At 42.7% G+C, this 11,773-nt stretch overlaps 2 protein-coding genes across 2 annotated transcripts; one reads left to right on the plus strand and one right to left on the minus strand.

Annotated features, from left to right (window-relative positions):
* The first annotated feature begins 32 nt into the window (after positions 1-32).
* LOC311061395 (uncharacterized protein) lies at positions 33-8,846 on the plus strand. Its single transcript, XM_084080008.1, has 5 exons — positions 33-233; positions 3,225-3,349; positions 4,751-5,059; positions 6,226-6,376; positions 7,062-8,846. Exons 1-5 carry the CDS (start codon positions 59-61, stop codon positions 7,532-7,534), a joined length of 1,233 nt encoding a protein of 410 aa, XP_083936134.1. The 5' UTR covers positions 33-58; the 3' UTR covers positions 7,535-8,846.
* An 824-nt stretch (positions 8,847-9,670) lies between these two features.
* Positions 9,671-11,022, minus strand: LOC311061591 (uncharacterized protein; the record flags this gene model as incomplete). The annotated part of the gene is made up of 4 exons (XM_084080277.1): positions 10,963-11,022; positions 10,377-10,531; positions 10,212-10,292; positions 9,671-10,008 (listed from the first exon to the last, which is right to left on the minus strand). Exons 2-4 carry the CDS (start codon positions 10,495-10,497, stop codon positions 9,671-9,673), a joined length of 540 nt encoding a protein of 179 aa, XP_083936403.1. The 5' UTR covers positions 10,498-10,531; positions 10,963-11,022.
* Between the last annotated feature and the right edge of the window lie 751 nt (positions 11,023-11,773).

The raw sequence follows: 11,773 nt of genomic DNA on the forward strand, positions 1-11,773 counted from the left end.
GTTTTTTTTTCCACGCCGTGTTGTGGTTCAAAAACAATCAGACAGACGTCATCAGACCATGATGGAGGAGATAGAGACGTTAAGATCGCTCGTCAATGAGCGTCTGTGCGCGGCAGCAGAGGAGATCCTAGATCTGTTCGGGAGAACCATAGCCCAGTACCAGCAGGAGATCCACCTCCTGAGACACAAGCACACTGAACCGAATCCGATGCCATCGATCAGTCCTTTATCAGGTCAGTAACGGTGGCAGTGTTGCCATGGTCTGTGAGAGAAATAAGCAACCAGGCATATGAAAACAAACCCTAGAAGAAACTTAGTTACTTAGGCCACATGAGCACTTTAAACCAATTTGCATCGGCTATTTTTTTTTAAACTCTTGAAATGAAATGTGGAATATTTGGAATATTTTTGAAACATAACAACACAATTGCTCCCCGGAACAAAACATTTCATGAAAATATTAGAGAACCACTGGTTTAATAAATCATTTGAAAAAAATTGGAAGCAAGCTTTAATGAGCAACAACTACACGTTAGACACAAACCTAGCCCCTTTCGGGACCCTGTTTACCTTTTTTGTATTTGGGAAGGCGGTATCCAGGGTCCCTTGTCGCTCAAAGTACTCTCTCTTAAAGTCGCGGGTACCACTGTCTCGTCTCGGGCTAATAGCTCGTCGCTTAGAAGTTGCAGAGATTTCTCAAAGGTACCAAAAAGAGCAATACTAACGCGTGGTTAATCTGCATTAATGCGCTCGGATCGGCGATGCCGTTTAACATTTTTAATAATTTAGTAAAGCTTAAGCTCCTCTCTCACACTCTGCTCCACTTCCCATGTCCCGCCTCCCCGCGTTGTGATTGTCATGCAAGCATGTAGGAGCTCGCCAATCAGAGGCAGTACCGTAGAACCATAGAGGTAGGTGTAGGACGCGCAGCTTGTCAGTCACCGCGGGGAGGCGGGACATGGGAAGTGGAGCAGAGTGTGAGAGAGGAGCTTAAGTTTTACTAAATTATTAAAAATGTTAAACGGCATCGCCGATCCGAGCGCATTAATGCAGATTAACCGCGCGTTAATCTCTCAAGAACAGATTCCGACCTGCGGTGGAATCTGTCGGAGCGGTTCGTCCTAACCAGTGCGCATTGGATACAAGTGGGCGTGCCTTCAGATCAGGAAGTGGGCCGCGCTTTACCCAATCAAATGTAGTGGGCGGGATTCACGTGTCCATCCACCATGATCCACCCTCCCCCCCTCGAAACTAGCCGAAACTAATTTAACAATAGCGTCCTCGGAGCGGACAAAACCACGGAAAGATATTCACATTTTAAATTACTCTTTCATCATAGAAACAAGTGGGCTTATAACCAAAACCATCCATGTTCTCTGGGAGAAGTGGTGTTAGTGTTCCGTGTAGAAATATTGTTAGTGGGAATGAAAACATGGTCGCACCAACCGGAAGTGATGCGCTATAGGCAGACATGAAACCGGTGTTTCCCTGCGCTCTAGTCTAACATTATACTCCTGCCAGACTCCACAGAATATCAGAAAAGCAGAGGTCGCTGTTTTTCATTTTCTGTGGGGTCTGGCTACGCGAGACTAACCGCGCGTTAGTATTGCTCTTTTTGGTACATTTGAGAAACCTCTGCAACTTCTAAGCGACGAGCTATTAGCCCGAGACGAGACAGTGGTACCCGCGACTTTAAGAGAGAGTGCTTTGAGTGACAAGGGACCCTGGATACCGCCTTGCCAAATACAAAAAAGGTAAACAGGGTCCCGAAAGGGGCTAACACAAACCCAAACAAACGCAACCACCAATATTTACAAGCAACTTTACAGAAAAATAAGGCCAAAGTCGCTTATTATAAGCCGACATGGCAACACTGGTCAGTAAACAGTGGTGGAAAAAGTACCCAATTTCTTGTTTGACTTAAGTAAAAGTATTTCAGTACTTAAGTAATTGTACTTAGTTACTTTACACCACTGGTCAGTAAACGATGATAAAAGTTAACCCGAATGCTCTGATGTAGGGACTTGGTAACCATTGGTTCTCAAAGTGGGGTCCGGGGACCCCCAGGGGTACTTGAGGGGGTTCCAGGGGGTCCCCAGCTAAATGATGGATAGGAACCAAATGGACCCTTATGGGTCTGTAACTCTGAGAGAGATATATATATATATATATATATATATATATATATATATATATATATATATATATATATATGTATATATATATATATATGTATATATATTTATTATTATTATTATTATTATTACCCTTATTATTATTATTATTATTTTTATTATTATTTTTTATTTTTCTTAAATGTATTTAAAAAGGTTTAAACAAACAATTATTTCATGTATTTTATAAATTAAATATTTAAAAAATCTAATCCCCCCCCCCCCCCTAAAAAACAGCTAAAGAAGTAGTGAAAATGAGCTTGTAGATGTGCTACTTTACCGGGCAAACGTCTAATTTGTCTTTTGGTCCAGGGCAAAGGTCTAATTTCTCTTTTGGGTCTTGAGCTAAAACGTTCGGGAACCACTGATCTATTCTATGGTGTTTCAAGTTGTTCACTGCCACGTATATACCTGTATCTGTAACTTGTTTGGTGTCAGTTTGGTATGTCATTCACACCAGAATGCTTATATGATGATTAGTCAGTGAACACAGCTTTAGTAAATATCACTGCACAATAATGTTTGGAAAAATATTTACTGCGGGCAAATTGTTGTTTTGTGGGTGGATCCAATGTAGTTTTATTATTGAGTCACAAGCTCTTGTTGTTAATAATAATAATAAATAAATATACATACAATAAAATATGTAGATGTGCACTCTTTAGTTAATTCAGGCCGTGACACCCACAAATAATCATATTTGATACTGGGGCCCCCACCCTGACAAGCCCTTGGGTTTGTAGGATTTGACTCGGGCTTGTAGATCGGCTATTTTAAATTATGTTGCCTCTTTCTTATATATTATTTGACAAATTGGCCAATGTTTGATCAGTTGTTATAGTATAGTTTGTCGATTACTTTTGATGCAGTAAGGGTCTTTTTCCATTTAATGTATTTTCTTCCCCCCCCCCCCCCCCCCCCCTTTTTTTTCTCCTAAAAAATCATGAGAACCACTGAGTTAAATGAATACTGGGGGTCCCAGAGATAAAAAAAAAAAAAAGTTTTTACAAACACTGTTTTAATCAGATTTTGTATTTCCTGTCCAATCAGCGGCATGGATAAACAACCTGTGTGGTGATGATGATGATGATGATGATCAGCCTCAGTGTGATGAAGATCAGCCACAGATAACGGATCACAGAGAGATCAAACTAGAATATGATGCACATGTACAGGTGTGTGTGTGTGTGTGTGTGTGTGTGTGTGTGTGTGTGTGTGTGTGTGTGTGTGTGTGTGTGTGTGTGTGTGTGTGTGTGTGTGTGTGTGTGTGTGTGTCTGGCGCTGTCACAATTATTTTGCATAATCATCAGAATTGTTTGCATTCATATGTATAAATTAATCGGTTCAGACATTTTCAAAAGTAGCGGAGACGGTAGATCTACAAGCTCACAACACATGGCCATGCAACGCAACGCGTTGTGAGCTGGAAGATTTGTTTCCACTATTTACAAAACATTTTGAGGGTATGAATTAACACATTGACTGCCTAGATCGAGTTAACTCGATATTAGCTTTTCATCACTTGCCGGCCAAGATCGAGTTATCTCGATTTTAGCAAAAATTTACTTTTTTTTTTTTACTTTTTTTTTTTTTTTTTTACCCAAAAACCAAGGAGATATGAATTTTCGAAGATCTTTACTCTCATCCACTTCCTTGTTAACTTAAAACTTTAAAATTTTGTATCTCGGCTCCTGAGTACTTTTTTTTTTCATTGAAAAATCTCTGGCATGAATAACAATAGGCAGTGAAAATAATTCAGGCAGTCAATTAAATATGGCCTATTTTGGCCCATTAAAACCGGGAAAGCATCTGTGTCATTTCAGATTTTAGCTATAGATACAATGTAGCAACGTTGTTTTTTTTAATAAAAGTCTTAAGAACATTAGTTTAGAACAGTGGTTATCAAAAATAGCAGATGTACAAGCTGCATCACTTAGCTTTGCGCTGCTGAGAGAGAGAGAGAGAGAGAGAGAGAGAGAGAGAGAGAGAGAGATTTCAAAAATATAAGATATACAAGCTCATAGCGCGTGACTTTGCTCTGCACTATGAGCTTGCAGATCTGCTATTTTTTTTAAATCGTGAAAATACGTGCAAATCTATTTTGAACTCAAATCTTTGCTTCTGGGGGTCCCTAGCACAACATATTTTGAGATGGGGGTCAACGGCCAAATACATATCATGTTGGGGGTCCTTGACATGAAAAAGTTTGAGCTCCACTGATATAGCAACATACGTTTTTAAGAAAACTGTTAGGATTTAGAAGACATTTGTAGACTCGACCTCAGGTGTTAACCCATTAAGACCGGGAACGCATCTGTGTAGGCAGATATACAAGCTCATAGCGCGGCACAGAGTGGCGCGCTATGAGCTTGTAGATCAGCTATTTTTGAAAAACCATGAACATTTTTGCAAATATTTGTTTTTGCTTTAAGCAGACATTTGTAACTTAAGTCTTTGCTTCTGGGCGTCCCTGGAACTAAATATTTGACAAATGTTCGCTTTAATCACAAATGCCAAAACACACACATCAATCATTGTAACCATTTTGTCAACAAAACTATCATGATCGTTCCCAGCTCCAGGTGTGTGGAACATCTCAACCATCCTCAGACATCCAGCTGGTATCTCCACAACCTTCTGAAGACACCGAGGACAGCGAGGATTACTCCCGAAACGCCGACGAACACCCGCCCAGCGGATCTCCGTCGGTGAAGAGAGGAAAGGCCGAAACGCAAGCCGCGCCTGTCGCCGTGGCGTCAAAGAGCCCCGCCCGCTCGTCGCAGGAAGAACAAACGGCGGTGTCGGGTCTCGACTCGTCGTCGACTCGTTGCAGAGTTTGCGGAGAGTCGTTCCTGAAGAAACGGACGTTTATGAGACATGTTCAGGTAGGGATGGCACAACACTGGAATTTGTAACTGCGATAAATACCGCACAATATATCGATATTGAATATAATTATTTATATACCTCAGGGGTGAATATAAAACCATAAAAGCACACACCCCCACTTGCACAGTACAAGAGAATACAAATAATAATATTAATGAACAATAATCTACTGTGAAAGTCGTCTTATACTGTGCAAGTTGTTTTATATTCATTATCGCACAACTAAAACGTGGTTGTGAGAGCATCTTTCAACAGTTGTGATCCAACAGGGAAAGTTTGATAAGACTGAGAGCATTTAGATTTTAGCTATATATACCAACATAAGTTTTTTAAACTCTCAGGATTTAGAACAGTGGTTCTCCCTGTTACAAAACATTTTCGTATGAGGTTCCGCGGCCCCACACACACACACACACACACACACACTGACACACACACACACACATCCCTATATATATTTGACGTGATTTCACATGCTTACAATTTGCTGCCTGAGGAAGAGGTATTACACTCCAAAGACTTTGCTGAGTGGTCTGTAAGGTTTAAGCCAATCATGTGTTCTTTTGCCCTAAACCAGAGGTCTTCAACGTTTTCAGTCCAAGGACCCCCTAGTTGAGAGACAGATGAAGAAGGGACCCCCTCTATATTGTATAACATTTAGTTTGAGATTAAACTTTTTTTTGTTTACTTGGTCTGCTCTTTTTTCCCTCTACACCTCTTTGCCAAAAATAGCAGATCTACAAGCTCAAAACGCCTCGCGCAGCCGCAGCATCCCTATTCTGAAGTTCTCTTCCGAATAGGGATGCTAGGGTTGCTAGGGTTCAAGTTAAGGAAAAAATATATATCACACAAAGATTTGGCAGACCCCCTGTAGTAACTCTGAGGACCCCCTAGGGGTCCCGGGCCCCCTGTTGAAGAACCCTGCCCTAAACCAAACTTTGTAAAATAGCTGTTTGAAGGCATGAACCCATTAAAACCAGAAAAGTATCTGTGTCAGATTTTAGCTGATCTACACGTTCACAGCGCTCACAGCTCACAGCGCTACAAGCTCACAGATAATCATATTCAATATTAATACTGTGGGAAAAGAGTGTTGAAATCCATTCAGATATTCAGTATCTACGTATTTGAAGAATACAATATATCTTTTTTGACATCTCAGGTTCATTCCAGTGAGTGCGGTGTGTGTGGGAAACACCTGGACGTCACGGAGAGCTTAGACGTTCACCTCCAGGCCCATCGGACGTGTGACTTCTGTGGAAAACACTTTGAGGACATCATGGACCTGGAGCGACACGTCAGGACACACACGGGTCAGTGTTTGCCATGTCTGCTTATCAGGCCCGGATCTAGCCTGTTGTGCGCCCTAGGCAAGCTTTCTCTTAGTGCGCCCCCCTTTTTGTTGCCCTCAAAATATAAAGCCAGGTGTCCCTGAGTGGAGAAAAAGCTAAATTTCCCCGGATTTCTTTTTTTTCATTCAAATCAATTATCTATTTTTGGGGTCAAATCAATTAGTTTGATCAACACATTGAGTGCCAGGTACTATGTATCCAAATCATCCTCAGAGTGCCAGCGTTTTTTACCCTGTTTTGACGATCTTTGGAGAGCCACAGAAGCCACAACGTGCACGCGGATGTAAATAAAAAGTGTCCGGGGGGTGGGGGAGGGCCATTTTGCTGCTATCGCCCGTTGAAAATGGCTCGTTTTCACCAAAAGAAAAATAATCCGAGCTGGAAGTGTTTTTCTACAAATCTTAATATAGGAATGGACGGAAGTGATGTTTTTTTGGGATGGCGTCACATTCGTCGATTCCTTCTAGCAGAGTCGAGTGATCATTCCTAAGTTGCTTTAGAGCGTCTGTGGAATTTTCACCCCAAATTTTTTATTGGAAAAGATCTAGATCTAGGTTTATGGCACTCAACGGTTGGATTTGAAACAACGTAGATCTACGTCCTTGGCACTCAATTTATGAACTGTCACACCCCTCTATACACACAGGTCAGAAGGCGTTGGACTGCTCGGTGTGCGGCAAAGGCTTCTCGAACCGCGAGGCGCTGGTGAAGCACATGGGCGCGCACAGCGGCGACGGGCGCACCTTCCGCTGCGACGTCTGCAACCAGACGTTCACGCTGAGCGGAAACCTGAAGCAGCACATGAAGATCCACACGGGGGAGAGACCGCACGGCTGCTCCTTCTGCGGGAAGACCTTCCGGCTGCGCGCCACGCTGGCCCGCCACGTCAAGAGCCACACCGGAGAGAAACCCCACAGTTGCGCGTACTGCGGTAAAGGCTTCATCGAGAAGGGGAACCTGAAGGTCCACATGCGCACGCACACCGGAGAGACGCCCTACAAGTGCTGCATGTGCGGGAAGAGGTTCAAACAGCTGTCGTGTTTCTATAAACACTCGTGTCACCAAACGGCTCAGCACGGGGACAGAGTTTTACCATACTACACCAAGGATGACCAGTGACAAGGCTGTGTCGGTGCTAGTTTCATGCAGGGTTCCTGCAGATCTTTAAAAAAGGCCTCCATCCTTTATGTAAACTAAGGCTTTGAAAAGACATAAATGGTCTTAAATTCATGCTTTAAGGGTCTTAAAGGTGTCACAGACTAAGGCCCCGTTTAGATGACAACGGTCTCTAGAGAACACGGCAAAATACAATGTCAGATGTGCCTTCCGTTTAGACGGAAACAGCATTTTTGGGGCGTTGAAACGGCAACAAAGTGAAACCCCCTTCCAGAGTGGAAACCTTTGAAAACACTCACCCATCTCCATGTAAACATGCAATATGGGGGAAACGCATAGAAACGGCAAAACGTGTGTCGTCATGGCTCACGTCGGCTCACCGCTTCGCGTATGCTATTACATCGATGTAAACAGTGTGTCCCTCTTTTTGCCCGTACAGTTCCCACTCTCTAAAAGACTTAAATACAACACGCCTAAACCTACAGAAACCCTGTCATGAAAGCATCCATTATTTGTCACCCTACAAGTGCTGCATGTGTGCGAAGCGGTTCAAACGGCAAACACTTGTGTGATCAAGCGGCACTGCGACACTGGGACAGAGTTCTACCATACTACACCAAGGATGACCACTGGCTTGGCTGTCAGGATCGTGACATTTCAGTTGATGATTAATGGTCATACAAATGATTGTGATTAATGATTCAATTGTGCTGAACAAAACATTTAAAAAAACACACTTCTGTTTGTCTTTTAGGCTTCATAAACAAAAATTGCTCAGGGCAGAGAGGGCTAATAACTTGAATATACAAAGAAATGACTGACACTGACCAATAACAAACTATATAATGAACTCTGGCCAAAACGGGCCATATTCTTAAAAATGTAATATTTAAAAAAATGTTCCAAATAGCAGATCTGCAGGCTCACAACAGCTTGCAGAGCTGCCATTTTGGCCGAATGTTTGCCCCAGAATAGGGATGCTGGTTTCATGTGGTTAATGGTCTCTATGCATAACTGTAATCCCAGGTTCCCAAAGGTGGCATACACGTTTCCCGTTCCAGTTAATTATCTCGGGATTGGACCTGGAAACACGTGACACATTCATATATGTTCTGTGCTATTAACGGAAAATATGATGAAAACGACATTTAGAACCTCTAACTCACTTAATAATATTAGAATGATCAAAATTTCGAATAGATTTTTTATAAACAACTAAGTTGATTAGTCGGATTAACTACTTGCCAATCCAACAAAGCTATGAGACAATGGCCCCGATTCATTAAGCGATTTACGACCATATTTTGTACTTACCGGCATTCCTACACCTGCAATCAGATTCATCAAAGTGTTTGACCACCATCGGTGTGCTGAAAGGCCGCTGGCTGTGCCTCGACATAGCAGGAGGAAAGCTCCTTTATAAGCCCGAAAAGGTATGAAATACAAATGTATAGTATAACCTCCACATTACACCAAGACCTGAAAAACAGTGGGCATATGCTATAACAGTATATATTTATGCAGTCTATGAATTAGGTCCCATCTACTCCAACAGGTATGCAAGATAGCCATGGCCTGCTGTGTCCTCCACAACATGTCCAAACGCCATGGTGTCCCCCTTCCAGAAGAAAAATCCCCCCCACCCATAGACATGCCACTGGACCCACCTATTGGGTGCTGAGGACAACAGGGCAGCACTGGCACTGCGCCAACAACTAATGCACCCTATGCAAAGCAGCCATATTGTGAAGACATTCACAGGTTTTGCTAATGATACTAATGAAGGCTCTGTTCCATTCTGGTCAAACGGAGTCAGGGTGCTGATATTGTTGCATGTTGGCTCACTGGAAACACTCTGCTACACCAGTGGGTCTACAGTTGGGGTCCAGGGACCCTCGTGGGCTTCCAAATGGCCCCTTACGGGTGTGTAACTCTGAGAGTGTACAAATGGTGTACACTCAGAGTTATGGGGGTCGTGGAAACCACTGTGCTAGACTAAATGGAACAGAGCCTTCATTAGTGTCATTGGTAACACCTGTGAAAGAAGTGATAATATGGCTGCCGTGCATAGAGCCTATTGCTCGTTTTTGAAGTAAGCATGCATAGACACACGAAGCAAATTGATCATTCAAATCAATTTTATTCGCGCCTGAGCGCCCTTGCTATTTCCTCCACTGCTGCAGCAACTCGCTCCACCGCCGCCAGCAACAGCTCCTGATTCCGGAGCGCCGCTGCTGACACCACCTCAGCCCGGTCAGGAGCTGGCGCGGTCCGCGCGCCAGCTCCTGACCGGGCTGACGTGGTGTCTGCAGCGGCAGGTGATGAGGAGGAGGAGGAGGATGATGATAAGGGGGCGGGCTCATCATCCCGTGGAGCTGGAGTTCGAGGTGGAGGTGGAGGAGGAGGTGGAAGAGGAGGTGGAGGAGCAGCAGCAGAGCCGTGGGTCTGTGCGGCGGCCACAGATTCATCAAATTCACCTGTAATAAAAAATGTTAACAATTATTTGATGAGCTTTTATTCCTTATTTATCTTGGCCCCTTCAATGTATTTTCATTTAGTTATGCAACAAGCGAGGCTGCTTGGAGGGAGTACAGCCTATAGTTTTGTGCTCATTATCAAATAAGAAGCAGGCCAGTCATCAGGTTTAGAATGGGTTGATTAGGATTTATAGTTTACATACTATCTAGGGCTGAAGATGCCCCCGCCATGGCGTCCGTGTCCATTTCTTCTGCGGAGGGGACGCTGGAGATAGCCTCATCTCCTATTAGGAGAATAGTTTTAATAGTCAAATCGTGGGACAAATGTAAAGGTATGGATCAAAATAAAAAGAGAGTGATCTACATACCAATGATGGCGCTTACGCGCTCGTCGAGGGGCAACGGTGACGGTGCTGTGTCCGGCCCCCCTCCCGCGGCAGTACGGCAACTCCGGCGCTTGGCCATACGGCTCTTCACTGAGGCCTTCATGTCCGTCCACTTTTTCTTAACTTCTTTCGGCGTCCTTTGATTGATGTAATACTTTATTAACAGTTTGCAAATACAGTGCAAAGGTTCTTATAGTGAACTAAAACTAACAAAATAACGAAAACTCAAATTAGTTTTCCTTAACTGGAAAAAAAGAAGAAATAGGCCTACACCAAACAATAAACGATAAACTGTATTGCGTGCTTACAAAACTAACTGAAATTGTATACAAAATGCCCTAGTTTTCGCTGTCAATTTATCAGCTTTTTGGGATATGAAATCCTAATCCATTTATTCTAAAGGGAAGATAAAGTTATAACTAACATAATTAAATTCTCCAAACAAACAAAAACTAAACTACAATGAAACATCCAAAATTATAACCTTGGTACAGTGGTATGATTACGGTGCTAAAACAGCAGAACACAAAAAGCCTGTTTCCATTGTGGGTCTGTGTATTATATTCACCTTAACACGGGACTGACCGCATTGACATGGGTTGTAATTTCTTCCCACGCTCTCTTTTTATCTAAATTAGAGATTCCTTGAGAAACTGAACTGAAAATAATTATTTTGCGGCGTTCTACGCCATTAAGGAGCACCTGAATCTCGCTTTCAGTGAAATTGCGTTTCTTTATTTTTGGTGCCATGGCTAGATTTGATCAGAGACAAACTGCTGAGTGACGGTTCACGCCTTTTATGGTGCAAAATGGGGCGTGGAGCAATGCAAATGAACCTCTAGGGACATTCACGCCCAGCTGGCTGTCATGGGATACGCACGTCTCTGTGATATACGAACCCCTTTGAGAATTGCGCGTCAGTTTGTGAGTACCAAAAATACGACCTCCTTTACGCACTTTATTTACCCCATATTTACGACCAGCATTGACCCGGAACAGGAAGCGGTTTTGTCACCTTCTGGAAACGTGGGTCTACAGTTAACCCATTAAGACCTGAGGCCCAGTCTACAAATGACTTCTAAACAGTGTTGGGCAGTAACAAGTTACTTTTAATATATTACTGTAATATTATTTTACCCAGTAACGAGTAGTGTAAGGTATTACTCTGCCAAAACAGTAATATTATACCATATTACTATGTAAAAAATAATATTACATATTACTCAGGTTTTGTCAGACTTTTTTTTTTGTAATATAATATATTAGTCTTGATTCCAAGTAATAAGTAATATAATATGACTTGTTATGTTATAAGTAACATATTACTCTCCTGCGTCAAGGACCCCCAAATTGACACATATTAGCCCACGGACCCCCAT

This window comes from Gymnoscopelus microlampas, assembly GCF_963454915.1.
Source record: "Gymnoscopelus microlampas genome assembly, chromosome: 15".
In the NCBI taxonomy this organism is placed as follows: domain Eukaryota; kingdom Metazoa; phylum Chordata; class Actinopteri; order Myctophiformes; family Myctophidae; genus Gymnoscopelus; species Gymnoscopelus microlampas.

Bases quoted from the DNA above. Each gene is read 5' to 3' on its own strand.
- LOC311061395 (XM_084080008.1), top strand. From the start codon at position 59: ATGATGGAGGAGATAGAGACGTTAAGATCGCTCGTCAATGAGCGTCTG. The intron at 5,060-6,225 runs GTAGGGATGGCA...TTGACATCTCAG, and splicing joins CGTTTATGAGACATGTTCAG to GTTCATTCCAGTGAGTGCGG. The intron at 6,377-7,061 runs GTCAGTGTTTGC...CTATACACACAG, and splicing joins ACACGTCAGGACACACACGG to GTCAGAAGGCGTTGGACTGC.